The sequence below is a fragment of the Chiloscyllium plagiosum genome, chromosome 38 (genome assembly GCF_004010195.1).
Source record: "Chiloscyllium plagiosum isolate BGI_BamShark_2017 chromosome 38, ASM401019v2, whole genome shotgun sequence".
Lineage (NCBI taxonomy): Eukaryota > Metazoa > Chordata > Chondrichthyes > Orectolobiformes > Hemiscylliidae > Chiloscyllium > Chiloscyllium plagiosum.
In genome coordinates this window covers 5,565,177-5,582,655 of record NC_057747.1, presented here as the reverse complement: position 1 = coordinate 5,582,655, position 17,479 = coordinate 5,565,177, and the positions used below count along the sequence as shown (strand labels likewise).

Genomic DNA, 17,479 nt, shown 5'->3' with positions numbered 1-17,479 from the left:
TGGTATGCCAATGTTCCCCAGCTGCCTGCTTTGTTAAATCTCTTTCCCAGTCCACTTCAGCTAATCCACTCTATCCTTGTTTAAGTTTAGCACAATTATTTCCAAACAAACTTTCTCACTCTCAAACTAAATGCTAAGATCCACAATGATAGATACGTGCACAGGGAGCCAGTTGTTTCTCTGCTCATATACAAAAAAACTAAATCCTCAAAAAATATATTCCATAGATCTAACAAACAATTCCACACTTATTACAAAGCTTTGTTCACTGTGCAATTTTATTTTTCAGCAATTTAAACTCAAAACATGACAGATAATCAAAGACATCAGCCTGAAGTGAACAGATACAACAGTAATTTACTGGTCTCAACACAAGGTCTTAGTAAAACCTCTAATGTATATTGTCCAGTGGTCTTTGTAAGCTTGCAATGAATGTATTTACGAAGCATATCTTTCATTTCAGAAGTATTTACATTATCTTACACAGATCTAACTGACATTTCTATTCTAGAAAAATGGAACATAGGTCACAAGATTAATGTTAAATCTGAATATCTCAAAAATGTACAGGTGAATTAAAAAAAAAAATCAGTGAACAAGGACCATTAAGGGTGAGAGGTCCAATGCATAGCTCTATGAGATGAAGTGTCTAAAGCTCAAATTAAAAGTCTTTTCACGGTAAATAGATTGGAGAAAAAGTTCATTTACAAAAAATTGAGAATTATTAGAACTTGGTTAAAGGATACTGTGATTTAATGACGAAGGAATGAACGATAGAGTGAAGAAAGAGAAAAAATGCTAATCACAGGTCCAGTGCATAAAGCAAATTAGTGTGAAGTGTTCATAACTACTGTAAGCATATCATCAAATCTTCTAAGGTAGCTGTCATTGTTCACCAAGGCAAGTGCCAAAGTCCACCTCAGCAGTGAATACTGCCTGTGATTTTTTGAAACAAACTTCTCTCTGATGTAGACACGTCATCATTCAGGCAAATTATTTTCCTATTTAGTGCAATTCAATACTTTCAATGTCAAACAGTAAATATAAAATTCTCTCTCTCTCTCGTTCCCATAATTTTATGAATGATGCTCTTCACCAAATCTCATGGTCCAAAGGCGTTCAGAGGATCATCAAAAATGTCCACAGTTTTGCTGTCTGCTGTGCTGACAGGAACTGCAGCCTGCTTTGAACTGGTCTTGGGTTTGGATTGTTTCTTGCTATTTGATGAGGGTGAGGCAGAAGCGAAAATATCATCTAAAACAAAAAAAAAATCAGCAATTTAAGCAAAAGGCCCCAAAATAAAAACAGTTTACTGCTCAATACGGAGAAGCAAAGTTGAGTGCAGGAGAAATGAAAGTGCACTCATATTGTGCAACTCCTACTGGCCGACTGTGTTAAACAGACCAGGTTGGTGCTATCCTCAAAGCCTCATTGAGGGAATGCAGCATTCCCACAGACAGCTGGGAATCACTGGCTCATGTCTTTCCAAAGTGGAGGAGCAGCATCTGAGAAGGCATCGAGCACCTCGAGACTTACCGTCAGGAAAAGGTGGGAGCCAGGGAAAAACAGCAAAAGCAGCGGGCTGTGCTTTTCCAGCACCATTCTATTCTAGATCCTGCCAAGCCAATGCCTCACCCACCACTTCCCATGACCACCTTCTGCCCCAAGTGTAAAAGAGCCTGTGGTAGCCCCACCAGTCTGTACAGCCACCCACAGATTGTCAGAGTGGAAGAGTCATCCTGGTCTGCAAAGGACTGCCAATGAACGAATGAATGAATGATGTTAAACAGTGATCTGCAACACATGCCCCATGCCTGACCTTCAAAGACAGCGACATAAACAAGAATAAAATCCTGAACACAAGACTACCCCTTAGCAAAGCTACTTAACCAAAGCAACCATGAACTGAGGGGTAGAGAACACTCATTCTTCCCACTAACTAGGGTTAAAAGGAACAAAAGTAATTTAAATAGTCCCTCAAAATATAAAAGAGCATCCGTTATGGAGACTAGGTACGATCAGCAGTTTCCTTTCCCCAGAGGACATGAGTGAACCAGATAGATTTTCTCTTGACAAGTGACAATGATTTCATGGTCATCATTAAAGCTTTAATTCTGGATTCTTTATTGACCTGGGTCCCCATAATATTAATCGAGTTTCTGGATTAACAATCTAGCAATTGTACCTTTCGGTCATTGCCTCCCCATTGTGGATTCAAACCCACTCAGTGAATTCAAAAGGCTAGGAGAGAAAGTGGGGATTAAAGCTGACAGCGAGTGAGCAGAACATGATTGAATGGGGCTTTGGAACCAATGGTCTTTCACTATTCCTAAACTATGTAGTTTCCACATGAAAATACAAGGTAGCGCCTCGGCCAACTCTGAGATGGTGGTCAGTAGGACACCATTTGTCCTTGGCGTTTCTGTTCACTACAGGAAGTGGAGTGTGATGGGGCAGAGGGCCTGTGGGTCTGGCTTAATGCGCATCATGGAACTTTTATCATCCTTAACTTCCTTTTTCAAAAAAAACACATCTTTCCTCAGGTAAAAAGTTAAGCTTAGAGGACAAATTAAATGCTGTTGCATGCAGGAGGTGGTAACATTGTGGTAGTGTCACTGACTCGTAATCCTTAAGGGATGTTCCCCCAGGGAAATGGGTTTAAATCCACCCACAGCAGCTATTAGAATTTGAATCCAATTGATAAATCTGGAATTGAAAGTTAGTCTGAAGAGTCAAAAAACTAAAAAGGAGGAAACCTGCTCACAATACCCAGTCCGGATGTGGGTACGTCTGAACATCTCTCTGAAATGAAGCACAAGCCACTCAATTCATGTACAATTAGAGATTGGCAGTAAATGTTGGGCTTCCCATTAAAGAATAAAGTGTAACTCTACCCAGCTGCAAGGTGTTGCACTCAGAGGAGATGTGTACAGGAGCTTGTGTTATCATAGAATCTGTACAGGGTGGAAACAGGCCCTTCCACCCAACAAGTCCACACTGACCCGAAGAGTGACCCATTCCCCTATTACTTCACATTTACCCAACCTAATGCACCTAACCTACACATCCCTAAACACTATGGGCAATTTAGCATGACCAATCTACCTAACCTGCACATCTTTGCACTGTGGGATAAAACCGGAGTACCCGGAGGAAACCCACGCAGACAAGGGGAGAATGTGCAAACTCCACAGAGAGTCGCTCGAGGCGGGAACTGAACCCAGAGAAGCTTAAGAGATTCATGAAGGCATCTTTTTTTTTTTAAGAAAACTGATTTATTTTTAAAAGTCACATTTACTACCCACAGCTAGTAAAGGTAAAAGACTTCAGTTATCAATGAAGAACAAAGGGAGCGGTCATTTTACTTGAAGGGAAAATGTATCTTATATCTTTTAAATTATGAGAAGTCCTGATAAAATAGATAGAATAAACCTATTTCCACGAGTCAATATTTATTAATAGGGTTGTTGGAATATGGTATCCTCTTTCAGTAACTGATGGGAGTAGGACCTATAAACGTTTTGAAAAGAAGTGGATGAATATTCAAGATCGAACATTTTTAGTGTATGAGGAAACAACTACTGAAAAAGCTCAAAGAGCCAGAATAAGCACGATGGGCTGAATTGCCTCTTTCTGAGCTGCAAAACCTTAACACTTCTAGAGTGATGAACCACTGTTTTTCAGACAGGAGGGAAGTTGGCAGTGGTTTTTAAAAAAGTTATTTGTGGGATATGGATGTTGTTAGCTGGCCAACATTTTTTGCCCATTCCTAATTGCCCTTGTGAAGGTGGTGGTGAGCTTCCTTCTTGAAGTGCTGCAGTCTGTGTTGTAGGTTGTCCCACAGTGCCTTCAGGGAGGGAACTCCTGGTGTCCTCTAGGATTCAATATAAGGGCTATTGCTCAAAAACTTGGACTTGGATATTGGAACAAAAGTTTCCAAGATGATAGATATTAAACTCAAAAACTCAGCAAACATCAAAGAAGATAACAGATTTCAGAAGGAAATAGATTGGTAAAATATGGCAGATGAAATTTAAAACAAAGAAAGTGAAGTGATACATTTTGTTATGAAGCCGAAGGAGGGGAATGTAAAAAAAGTTGGACACTTTCGGAGAGGGGTGTGGGGGGCAGTAAAACACAGCAGTAGATAGACTTACACAGGTACTTGAAACGTTATAGAACAACTTGAGAAGACTAATGGAATTTACATTACAAGTAGAGGAATAGATCACAAAAGCAAGAGTCAAGATTAGGGACAATTGACGTGGAGCTGGAGAAGTACAGTAGGTCCTGAAGAAGGGTTCCGACCCGAAGCATGAACTTTCCTGTTCCTCGGATGCTGTCTGATCTCCTGTGCTCCTCCAGCTCTACATCGGTTGACTCTGGCTTCCAGCATCTGCAGTCCTTACTGTCTCCTAATCAAGACTAGGACTCAGTTAGAGTACAGTGTTTAGTTCTGGGCACTATAAGAAGCACCCTAAGATCTTGGAGATGGTACAGGGGAGAGTTACTAGATTTGAGCCAGTGATGAAGAAATTTGGTTACATGGAGAGTTTGGAGCTCTCAGAGCAGAGATGGTTAAGGGGAGATTTAAGTCGCACCTAAAACCAAGAACAGTTTTGAGAATACATAAGGACAATCTGTTCCCAATGGCAGAAAAAGGTTAGTAATCAAGGAAAGTACATTTAGGTCAATTGATAAAAGAACCAGCGACAACATTGAGGAAGCATTTTTTACACAGTAAGTCATGATAATCCGGAATACATTAAGTGTGATGGAAGTGGATTCAGTATTAATATTAGAAAGAGAATTGGACTTGAAAGCACAACAGGAGAAAAGAAATGGGGACCAGGGTTAATTGGACTTATTGGCTTGTCGCACCTGAGATGGGCCAATCGTTCTGGGCCACAATCATTCTAACACCTTTAATAATAACAGAAAATCCTAAAGAATCATAATCCTCACAGCATGGAAACAGGCCATTTGACCCAAGTAGTCCACACTGACTCTCCGAAGAGTATCCCACCCAGACCTATTCCCCTACACTATTACTCTACATTTCTCCTGACGAATGCACCCAACCTACACACACCCCTACACCGTGGGCAATTTAGCTTGGGCAATTCTCTAACTTGCACTTTGGACTGTGGGAGGAGCTGGAGCGCCCGGAGGAAACCCACACAGACACAGGAAGAATTTACAAACTCCACACAGTCGCCCACGGTTGGAATCAAACCGGACTCCCTGGCACTGAGGCAGCAGTGCTAACCACTGAGCCACCGTGTCGCCTACATCCTAAAGTAGTTTTCCCGTGTCATTCTTAAACAAAATATACACAGAAACACACAGAGAGGTATTAGAACAAGTGACCAAAACTTTGGTCAGAGGATTCGGGATTTAAAGAGTTTAAAAGAAAGAAGAGGAAAGATGAAGTGTTGTAAGGCGAGAATTTCACCATTTCCAATCTTGGATTTACGTACCCATATCATCATCAAATATAGACTTTGTTTCTACTTTCTTTCGGCTCTTCTTCTCCTTCGGAGTGACTTTTAAGTCAGCGAATATGTCTACGTGATCACTGAAGAGGTCGATGCTCGCAATTCCCTCATTACTTTTCTTGGTCAATGTAACAGATTCCGTGGAAAACAAATCATCCTGGTAAAGTATCAGTTCAGGAGGTAATTATTTGAAAGACTTATTTAAAAAAGTAGGTAGCATTACCTGGACTCAGCTCCCTTACTCAGTGCAAAATATTGAAAGCATTCAGACCAATTTTGACCCAAGAGGCAGCTCTCTATAGGACACACACACACATTCACCAACTAGTTGTCTGGTGAAACCCAGAATTATAATATTCAAACATATAAGGAGTCACTCCCAAAATTACTATGAATCCCACTACAAAGGCATGACCAGGGCACATAGCCTGGTTACAGGTACATGAACAAAGTGAGGACTGCAGATGCTGGAGACCAGAGTTGAAAAACGTGGTGCTGGAAAAACACAGCAAGTCAGGCAGCATCCGAGGAACAGGAGAATCGACGTTTCGTGCCTAAGCCCTTCTTCAGGAATGAGGCTGGTGTGCCAAGCGGGCTGAGATAAAAGATAGGGGGAGAGGGGCGCTGTGAATAAGATAGGTGGAAGGAGGTGAGGGTGAGGATGATAGGCTGGGAGAAGGGGTGGGGGGGCGGAGAGATCAGGAAGAAGATTGCAGGTCAAAAGGGCAGTGCTGAATCTGGGGGTTGGGACTGAGATAAGGTGGGGGAGGGGAAATGAGGAAGCTGGAGAAATCTACATTCATCCCGTGTGGCTGGAGGGTTCCTAGGCAGAAGATGAGGCGCTCCTCCTCCAGGCGTCATGTGGTCAGGGTCTGGCGATGGAGGCGGCGAAGGACCTGCATGTCCTTGGCAAAGTGGGATGGGGAGTTAAAATGTTCAGCCACGGGGCAGTTGGGTTGGTTGGTGCTGGTGTCCCAGAGGTGTTCCCTGAAACGTTCAGCAAGTAGGCGGCCTGTCTCTCCAATGTAGAGGAGACCACATCGGGTGCAACGGCTCCAGTAAATGATGTGTGTGGAGGTGCAGGTGAATTTGCGACGGATATGGAAGGATCCATTGGGGCCTTGGAGGGAGGTGTGAGCGCAAGTTTTGCATTTCTTGTAGTTGCAGGGGAAGGTGCCAGGAGTGGAGGTTGGGTTGGTGGGGGGTGTGGACTTGATGAGAGAGTATGATCATTAGGTTTAGCCATGGTCATTGTTCAACACTCCACATTTGGAGGTTAAGGAAAACTGTGGAAAAGACCAAGGGCAGAGTTCAGCTCCTATGGAAGAACTGGCAATGTGCCACCCAGAATCTAAACAAAAGAAATTGACACTTGGCTGAAACAAAGCAGGAACTAGCCCTTCAGGACTTGTGAGCAACTCGATTTATCACTTTTCAAAAAAGAAAATGGGTAATAAAACTTAATAGAGACAGCACCATCTGGCATTTCTAACTTCATACAAGGCTGAATACAAGGTTTCGCTAGTCATCTATTTTCCAAATCAGGAAAAACATTACCTCAAAGATATCTGGTGTTTTTGAATTCTCCTGAGCTGAGTGTTTAGTTTTCCCTAATTTTGGCGTACCAAAAAGATCATCTTCCTCCTGAAGAAATGCCACTGGTTTGGGTTTCTTTACAGTCCGTTTACTGGATTGGAAAAGGTCATCCTCGCTTGGTGCGAAGATTGATTGGACTGGGTCCTCCTTGGGTAACAAGCCCTCCAGTGTCCTGACTGCAGGAGTTGACTCCTGTGTCACATTTGGTTTGAACAGATCACCTGAATCAAACAGATCTCTCGAAGAGCGTACTGGCAGTTTTGTGGAGGTGGCAGTGGGAGGACTAGCATCACTACTGGGTTGCTGTGAAGTTGGTGTCTTGGCCAAATGTGGCTTTTGGACGATGACTGTTGGTGAAATGTCTGCAATACCATTTGCTTCCAAAAGAACGCCATCAACTTCAGTTCTCTGGTCCAAATCTTCTCTCTCATTGGATTGCTGAGCTGCCAGTCTCCGTGCCACCCTGGTCGGAGGTCGACGTTTCTGCCCTACTCTTGCACGGCTCTAGAGGTAAATAACAAATGACTTGGTAAATATTGCTAAAAGAGGCGTTGCAAGATACCTATCACAGCCCTTAGTTCAGAAGGCTCCATCTCCCATCATTCTCCCAGCCCACACAACTCCACTTCTCGCAACACTTTGCATGCTACTGATTCTACCAATGCCTTTAAATCATCTGCAACACTTCAAACAGATCACCCATCAACATCTAGGTTGATACTCAATGCACAATTGAGTGCTTCCTGTCACTATCGCCACTCAATGAAATATTAATTTATATAAATTATTTGGATGCGAACATAGAAGATATAGTTAGTAAGTTTGCAGGTGATATCAAAATTGGAGACATAGTGGACAGCGAAGGTTATCTCAGAGTACAATGGGACCTTGATCAGATGGGCCAATGGGCTGAGGGTGGCAGATTGAGTTTAATCTAGATAAATGAGGTTTTGCATTTTGGAAAGGCAAATGAGAACAGGACTAGCACTTAATTGGTGGGGTCCTGGGGAATGTTGCTGAACAAGAGACCTTGGAATGCAGGTTCATAGTTCCTTGAAAGTGGAGTTGCAGATAGACAGGATAGTGAAGGCGGTGTTTGGTATGCTTTCCTTTATTGGTCAGTGCAGAGAGTACACGAGTTGGGAGGTCATGTTGCAGCTGTACAGGACATTGGTTAGACCCCTTTTGGAATTCTGGTCTCCCTTGTATCGAAAGGATAAGGGTTCAGAAAAGATTTACAAGGATGTTACCAAGGTTGGAGGATTTGAGCAAGGTTGGACTCCAGAACTAGAGCGCATAGGTTTAGAGTGAGAGGGGAAAGATTTAAAAGGGACCCAACGGGCAACATCTTCCCAGAGTGGGTGGTGGGTATATGGAATGAGCTGCCAGACGAAGTGGTGGAGGCTGGTAACAATGACAATATTTAAAAGGCATCTGGATGGATATATGAATAGGAAGAGTTGAGGGGGATTTGGGTCAAGTGCTGGCAAATGGGACTAGATTAATTTAGGATATCTGGTCAGCATGGACAAATCTGTTTCCATGTACATCTCTGTGACTCTAAACAGAGACCTTGTCATCCCTCTTATAGATCCCATGATTACTATGCTGAAGAACAGGGGATAAAAACTGGTATCCTGGCTAATATTCACCTCCAAAGTAAAATTACAAAAGCATTAGCTATGCTTCATCAGATTGGTATTCCTGGGAACTTGCTGTGTGAAACTTGACTGCCACCTTTGCTACATTACAACTGTCTGAATTTTGAAGTGATTAATTGGCTGTAAAGCAATTCTACATTTAAAGGAATATATGCTTAGTCTACACAACCTGTCCTCATAATTCAATCCTTTTAGCTCAGGTATCATTCTGGTAAATCTGTATTGTACTTTTGTTCATTTCACTGGGCACCATTAGTTGAGTCAGCACTTACTGCCCGTCCCTAATTGCCACTTGAACGAGTGCATGCTTAAGCATTTTAGCAGGACAGTTAAGAGTCAACTGCATTGCTGCGGGTCTGGAGTTATGTGGAGGCCAGACCAATTAAGCACAACAGACTTCCTTGTCTCCATGACAATATGTCCTTCCTAAGGTCTGGTGTCTAGAATTGAACAGTGCTCTAAAGACAGCAAACCAAATGTGATCTTGTTTTAGGTTTAATGACCAAACTCATCTAATTGTTAAAGAACAAATGCTGGCAGCTGTATGGCTTTTGTTTTGTTAACCCCGTTGGTTTAAATGTAATTAAAATTTAGAGAGAAACTGGATTATAATAAAGCATTGTTCAGTTTTATATTAGCGCTTCAGGTATTCAAACGTATTTCAGAAAGCTGCCAAACACGACTGAACAAATCTTTGTTCTTTATTGTGTTCAAGTCTTGGCTCCTACTTCAGTATATAACAAAGTTACAATTTAAGTTCGCTATTAAACCCATGGGGAGGAAATTTAAAATTACAATGCAAAATCACAGTTTAACTAAAATGTTCAACTTTTGCTACATCTTACCTTATTAACACTGGGCAAAACGTCCACTTGTACTGGTTGGTCCAAACTCGCAGAGATGCCCTCGCCTGCAACTGATCCTGATGCTGAAGGTGTGGCTGCTCTCAAAGAGGAATCAGGTGAAGAAGGTGGGGTTGTTGATCCAGATGGAACAACAGCTATCTTAGGTGCAGCTCCAGGTAGGAGGCTGGCTGGGTTAATTGCCAGGCTTGCCTAGGAGAGAGATAAATAGAGGATATGAGACATTAACGGACATGAAGTTACAGAACAGAGTCAAAATAGAAAGGCAAGTAAGTGGAAATAAGAGAAGCTTGTGCATATAGCTACCGTTGTATATGTGAAAGTTGAAGTGTTGTTAGTTTTTAAGCAATGAAGATTTGACAGTTGTTTAATATTCAACAACTGTTCTTCAAAGAACTGCTTTCAAAGATGGTCCTCCCAACACTGAAGCATGCAGTTATATCGAACCAGGAAGGATTTTACAAAATTCAGTGTTTGCTGCTTCTTTTTATAAGCTGATGGAACATTAACGTAAAAACAATAGGCTGCAGAAGAGAAGCAAAGTAATACTCAAACTGTCAAGCCACAATCTGACTAGGTACAATATATCTCTGCTATTTACAGACTCTGCATTTCACTAATAATCCATCTTCAACCTGTTTCCTCGTCATAATCAATGCTAAACAATGGCTGCTCAAGGGTAAAAAAAACCACAAAGTTAACAGAGTGCCAGATTCTATGCCATACTCTCCAGTTGGTCAGGGCATCAAGTTTAAGCCACATAGATAAGACGTCCCTTCACCTAATTCCTAATTATAATGAGATAGATGGATTTTATTTCTGTGGCAATTCAAGTGCTGCAATTAGTTTTAATGCCCCTGCAATAAGAAAGATGGGAAAGTAAATCAATAGATGCCCTCAAACACCAGAAAGTGCCTGGGTGAGAATGAGATCAGTCTTGGCTGGAACACCCAACACCCTCACACCATCCTGAGCAAGATTTCAGAGCAAACATAAAATGGCATCCCAATACTTTGGAAGGGCCACAAGTTTTTAAAAATCCCACAATTTCCAATGTCCACAGTTGTAGGGAGTTAGCCACGGCACAGAGTACCTCAGAGCTTAAATACTCCTGATTTGAGTCCCACTCCAGGACTCAACTGCAAAAAATCTAGTGACACCTAGTTTAGGACTGAGGAATCACTGCACCCTGCCACAGTATGGTTGCTGACCAATGAGGTTTTAAACTGAGGGTGAGTGTGAAAGATCACGCGGCAATATTTTGAAGACAGTGGAGTTCTCACTAATATAGTGGCCAATATTTATTGCTCAGCAGCAGATTATCTGGCCAGTTTTACAGACTTTGGGCTGTTGTTGGTCCTATATTACACCAGTGACAGCAGTTCAAAGCAACCTGCGGCTGTAAAGCACTGTTTAAAAAAAAATCTCGTGATCATGGTGAAATAAATGCAATTTGTTTTCTAGAAGTTGGTGGACCAGTATGATTAATTCTCAAAAGAAATTTCAAATTTTATATTTTCAGTCCCTTCCTTGACACAACTTTCCTTGACTTGACAGTTGTGAGCTGCTGATACAAACAGTGACAGCAGATAGAACGCAGCTGAGGAGAGTATCCTGTTTGATGTGGCACAGCATCACAGGACACCATGCAGAGGGCAGATTTCCAAAGTTGCATAACAGCAGGAGGTGTGAAAGTGAAAAACAAGAATTTTATTAATTCAGAAATAAAATTACAAAACAGTTACTTGGAGTTTTCCAATCCGAGAGGAAGGCCCTTTTGTTTTAATGGGACCTGTGTTGGCGGTGAGTCGCTGTGGATGGATGGGGCAGAAGCAGGAAAGGTCAGTCAGTTTCAGCAGTGAACATTAAATACTGGTCATAAGTGTAAGGTGATTAAAATGTTCAATACCACTGTAATGCACTAAATAATTATATATTAATACCTTTGTGATCACAGCCTTGCCCCGGCAACGCCAAGGTCATTTACCATGAACTAGAACAGTACAGCACAGTACAGGCCCTTTGACCCCCGATGTTGTGCCAGCCTTTTATCCTACTCTAAGATCAGACTAATCTACATACCCTTCATTGTACTAACTTCCAGGTGCCTATCCGAGAGTCGCTTAAATCTCCGCAATGTAATTGACTTGACCACCATTTCACGCACCCACCACCTCTGACATTACCATAAAACCTTCCACCAACCACCTTAAAATTATGCCCCCTTGTGATAAGACATTTCTGCCATGGGAAAGTCTCCAGCTATTCACTCTACCTATGCCTCTCAAAATCCTGTAAACCTCTGTCAAGTCACTTCTCACCCTTCTTCGCTCCAATGAAAAAAGCCCAAGCCTTCTCCACTTTTCTTCATAAGACATGCCCGTCAGTCCAAGCAGCATCCTGGTAAATCTCCTCTGCGCCCTCTCTAAAGCTTCCACATCCTTACTATAATGAGGCAACCAGTTCTTGGAGGTGGTAATTAAGATTTGAAAGGGGAAAAATTGTGGGAAATAGGCAATAAGCAGGGGAAAGCTGATCTGCTCAATATTATAATCTAGGCAATGTCTTCAGCTGTCATCTTGCAAATGCAAGCAGTAAAATGACCATTTTAAAGAGCAAGCAAAGTCCATTAATAATGGCAAGATAATGAACTGAGTTATTTAAAATTTATTTTGTAGATTGAGAGCATCTGTCCCAAAGCCAGCATCTGTTGCTCACCCTAACACCCCTCGAGAAGATGGTGGTGAGTCATCATCCCGAACTGCTAGTCATCGGTGCACCTGCAGCACTGTTAGGAAAGGACTTCCAGATTTTTGATTCAGTGACTGAAGTTACAGCAATATAGTTCTGAGTCAAAATGGTACGCACTTTAAGGGGAACTTCGAGGTGGTGGCATCTGATGCCACTGTGTTTCAGGATAGTAGAGGTATTAGGCTGCGTGCAGATTTCAACACAAATGTTGCCACTGAGACAAGGAGGCATTTCTTCCTTCAGAGGGTGGTTCACCTGTGGAATTCTCTACTATGGAGGCTGGGTAGCTGAATATATTCAAGAAAGGAACTGAAGTTTTTAAATATTAAAGGAATCAAAAGATGCGACGAGAAATCAGGAATTATGGTCTGAGATAAAGGATCTACCATGATCATACTGCGGCAGGCTCAAAGAACTGAATTCTCTACTCCTGTTCAAACTTCTTATTTCTCTCTTATGCTACTCTTACAATTTGCAGAGTTGGTTGCGTGCTGCATGGAAGTGTAAATCGAAAGCACCAGGAATGACCGCTAATGCAAAACATTTATGTTGCTTCAAACGGAAACAGAAGTGATACACTGTCTGGGCTCAAAACTTAAAGAAACATAATTCTTCCTTACTTCCTTATCTCCTGGTCTCTGTTTTTCCAGAACTTCATCACATGCTTCCTTAGGATGCTCACTGGTTTTGGTGGAGGCACCCCACGACATTCCTGTTCCCTTAAACTTTGGCTTCTTTCAAACAAAGGGAAAAAAGGAGTCATTACAGGTGCCCTTTGCCATCACTTTTCACATGGCTGGCTGAGGCTAACAGATCGATCACTGGGTTATCGGTCTCTCGAAATTTGCATGATTGCCTCAGGAGACGAGGACATTCTCCCCATGAAATAGCACAGTTTGATCACCTTCCACAGCCTATATCCCGCAGCTCCTCTTGGTACATGGTACAGTTACAGGTTGGTTTCTTAGTGCAGGTGGCTGCCTAGTCATGCGAGTAAGTGGTAGCCTTATAGAAAAACCCTCCTTTTATACGTTTGCAAAAGTCAAGAATTACCGTTTGTGTCACAGACGGCTTCTTCGGAACAGTCCTGAAGAGATCCGCATCTACACCGTCTCCAAAAATACTGTCTTTGGTTGAAGGCACTTTTACAGACCGTGGCTTGGCATAGAAATTAAAAAGTAAGTAAGTGTTAGCATTAAAGCTGGTGACTTGCAGAAATTTAAACATGCAGTCTTTAACTCTTTGCTGTTTAAGTGGACTCACATGACAGGATGCACAGTTTTAAACTTTCCACCTAACACTGAAAAAAACCCAATGGTACTCAGTCATCCATAACTCAGACTGGCTTTCTTCCCAACAGCCTGATTAGAGCGGAATCTGGACAGGACTGTGCTGTGCACTAACATGTGACACACACTGCCATCAGTGAAAGTTAACACCAGGGCTATTGAACTTATTTTATTCTGATTGCACAAGTTAGATAATTATCCATTTTGCAGTGACAGAGCAAAACATCAGTTTTCAAAAGCTGATTAAAGCGAGTAGCTGGATCGGAATACAACTGAAAAGAATTTTGTTGCATCTAAAAGAATTCATCCTTTTGCTCCAATTACAGATTTTTACTCACTTCGCTAACTACGGTCAGTGATAAGTTGGAGATTTCCAGCAGCTATGTTTTTTATTACCTTTGAAGTGCTGAATAGGTCATCAGTTCCGTCAAAAAGATCACTGCTTGGAAGCTCTGGGGGCCTCGCCTGTTCTGTGGGCGGAGGGCTAACGGGGGGCTTTTTACCCAGCGTTTTAACCTGCAATAGAATCTCGGGGTCAGGAGGTATCAACAGAGATTTTATTTGCATCATTTTAAGACAGAGTTTCAGGTTTTCAAAGCTGACTGTTTAAATAGCTGGATGAGTGAACTGTGGCTAGAGGCTGTCATAATTGACATAGAAATACACAAATAACGAGCAGAGTAAGCCTAGAACTAACCTCTGATTTTAAAGCATCTGCAAAGAGATCGACATCAGGGTCATTGTCTTTCTGTTGCTGTTGACTGAATAGCAGCTCCTCATCCTGGAACACCCTGGTGCTAACACCACCCTCAGGAAGCTGAAGGAGAAGAAATTGATTCAAGTGGCTGCTTGTTAAGTGCCAAGTGTCAAGAAGACTTCCACTCTGCTGTTTACCTTTTCATTTTTCATGAGCTTACACTGGTTGTGCACATCCTCCAGATTCTCATCTTCGTCTTCATCAAACAGGCTCACAACAGAGTTCAAATTGCTGTGTAATTCTCCCAGCAAACCAGCAACACTCGGTTTGGCTAGATCATCACATTCCTGGGCAACGACAGCCTCAGAGACCAGCTGAAAACATAAGGACAAAGACAATGTGATTTTTTCCACTCACCTTTTGTTAATGGCAAGATCCTTAAAATCCAAGATGCTAATTTACATTCTATCCTGTGCTCCATGAACCCACCTAACTAGCTTGACCCGAACTACACAGGGCCTTGATGCTCTTTTGACCGGAATGTGGAGATAACACAAATCCAGCGTGGCCTTGTCCCAAAGGGTGCTGGATTTAAGCTTTGCATCTGTATTGAAAAGTCTATAAAAAAAAGTCTACATAATTTGCCTTTCTAATCTAGTCCATTTCACCCTTGAGTGACAGTGAGCAAAGCAGTATCCCTTTCCTCCCCGTATCTGACTGCTCCCAACCTTGACTCCCTAATTTCAAATATTCACAGTACAGAATGCTGAGAACTCAGTCACAACTCAATGCAAGTAATGAGAGTCAAGGGACCTGAGCAGTTTCAGGTTTGCGGATTCGAATAGAATCATGTGCTTTTCCATCCAAATGATTCCAAATGACTATGCTCTCAGTTCGATTAGGCTACTTGTATTCACACCTGTATTTGTAGCAACAGTTGCCCAGTTGAACAATTAGTAAAAATGAAACTGGCTCAATATTGCAAGAGTGGGGAAAACAAATAATGACATTTTGAAAAATGTTCATATTACAGAGGCGGCTGTGCCGGACATCTTAAAACACAAAAAGGTCCATAAATCCTGGGACCTGATCAGGTGAACCTAGAACTCTGTGGGCAGCTAGACAGGATATTGCTGGGCCCTTACGGAGATATTTGTATCATCAATAGCCACAGGGAAGGTGCCATCTGGAGGTTGGCTAACGTGGTGCCACTATTTAAAAAAGGTGGTAAGGAAAAGCTAGGGAACTATAGACTGGTAAGCCTGACATTGGAGGTGGGCAAGTTGTTGGAGGTAAATCCTGTCCTCAGGTTTCCATGTATTTGGAAAGGCAAGGACTAATTAGGGGTAGTCAACGTGGCTTTGTGCGTGGGAAATCTTGTCTCACTAACTTCATTAAGATTTTGAAGAAATAACAAAGAGGATTGATAAGGGCAGAGTTGTAGACTTGATTTATGGACTTCAGTAAGGTGTTCAACAAGGTTCCTCATGGTAGACTGGTTAGCAAGGTTAGATCACATGGGAGAGAAGAAGATTTGGATGAGCTATTTGGATACAGAACTGGCTTGAAGATAGAAGACACAGGGTGGTGGAGGGTTGCTTTTCAGACTTGAGGCCTGTGACCAGCAGTGTGCCACAATACTGCTGGGTCCACTGCTTTTAGTCATTTACATAAATTATTTGGACGTGAACATAGGAGGTATAGTTAGCAAGTTTGCAAATGACACTAAAATTGGAGGTGTCATGGACAATGAAGACGGTTACCTCAGAGTACAATAGATCTTGATCAGATGGGCCAATGGGCCGCGGAGAGGTAGCTGGAGTTTAATTTAGATAAACGTGGTGTGCTGCATTTGGGAACGGTAAATCAGGACATGACTTATACACTTAATGGTAAGGTCCTGGCGAGTGTTGCTGAGTGCAGGTTCATAGTTCCTTGAAAGTGGAGTTGCAGGTAGATAAGGTAGTGAACGCAGTAATTGGTATGCTTGCCTTTACTGGTCAGCGCGTGGAGTATAACAGTTCAGAGATCATGTTGTGGCTGTACAGGGCATTGGGGAGGGCACTATTGGAATACTGTGTTCAATTCTGATCTCCTTGCTCTAGGAAAGATGTTGTGTAACTTGAAAGGATTCAAAAAGGATTGACAAGAATGTTGCCAATGTTGCAGAGTTTCAGCTATAGGGAGAGGCTGAATAGACTGGGCCTAATTTCCCTGGAGCGTCAAAAGCTGAGGGGTGACTTAATAGAGATCTATAAAATCATAAGGGGCATGGACAGGGTAAATAGACAAAACTTTTTCCCCCGGGTGGGGGAGTCCAAAACTAGAGGGCATAGGTTTAACGTGAGACAGGAAAACATTTATAAGGGACCCAAGGGGCAACTTTTCATGCAGAGGGTGGTGCGTGTATGGAATGAGCTGCCAGAGGAAGTGGTGGATGCTGGTACAATTGCAACATTTAAACGGTATCTTGATGGGTATATGAATAAGAAGGGTTTACAGGAATATGGGCCAAATGGAACTAGATCTATTAAGAATATCTGGTTGGCATGGACGAGTTGAACTGAAGGGTCCACTTCCATGTTGTACACCTCTATGATTATGTTTTACAGGGAAGGAAATACACCACTGGAATCAAAAGATGCGACGAGAAATCAGGAATTATGGTCTGAGATAAAGGATCTACCATGATCATACTGCGGCAGGCTCAAAGAACTGAATTCTCTACTCCTGTTCAAACTTCTTATTTCTCTCTTATGCTACTCTTACAATTTGCAGAGTTGGTTGCGTGCTGCATGGAAGTGTAAATCGAAAGCACCAGGAATGACCGCTAATGCAAAACATTTATGTTGCTTCAAACGGAAACAGAAGTGATACACTGTCTGGGCTCAAAACTTAAAGAAACATAATTCTTCCTTACTTCCTTATCTCCTGGTCTCTGTTTTTCCAGAACTTCACCACATGCTTCCTTAGGATGCTCACTGGTTTTGGTGGAGGCACCCCACGACATTCCTGTTCCCTTAAACTTTGGCTTCTTTCAAACAAAGGGAAAAAAGGAGTCATTACAGGTGCCCTTTGCCATCACTTTTCACATGGCTGGCTGAGGCTAACAGATCGATCACTG

At 42.3% G+C, this 17,479-nt stretch overlaps 1 protein-coding gene across 1 annotated transcript in view; it reads right to left on the bottom strand.

Annotated features, from left to right (window-relative positions):
• Window positions 1–260: 260 nt before the first annotated feature.
• The window catches only part of washc2c (WASH complex subunit 2C), a 39,589-nt gene continuing 22,370 nt past the window's right edge, over window positions 261–17,479 (bottom strand). The window contains exons 15-26 of the mRNA XM_043678610.1: window positions 17,276–17,389; window positions 17,125–17,185; window positions 14,553–14,767; window positions 14,356–14,475; window positions 14,055–14,174; window positions 13,423–13,527; window positions 12,990–13,103; window positions 11,364–11,429; window positions 9,601–9,810; window positions 7,056–7,598; window positions 5,481–5,655; window positions 261–1,254 (exon numbers count right to left, since the gene is read on the bottom strand). Of these exons, the coding sequence (XP_043534545.1) occupies window positions 1,103–1,254; window positions 5,481–5,655; window positions 7,056–7,598; window positions 9,601–9,810; window positions 11,364–11,429; window positions 12,990–13,103; window positions 13,423–13,527; window positions 14,055–14,174; window positions 14,356–14,475; window positions 14,553–14,767; window positions 17,125–17,185; window positions 17,276–17,389 (1,995 nt within the window). The 3' untranslated portion in view covers window positions 261–1,102. The remainder of the gene's footprint in view (window positions 1,255–5,480; window positions 5,656–7,055; window positions 7,599–9,600; window positions 9,811–11,363; window positions 11,430–12,989; window positions 13,104–13,422; window positions 13,528–14,054; window positions 14,175–14,355; window positions 14,476–14,552; window positions 14,768–17,124; window positions 17,186–17,275; window positions 17,390–17,479) is intronic.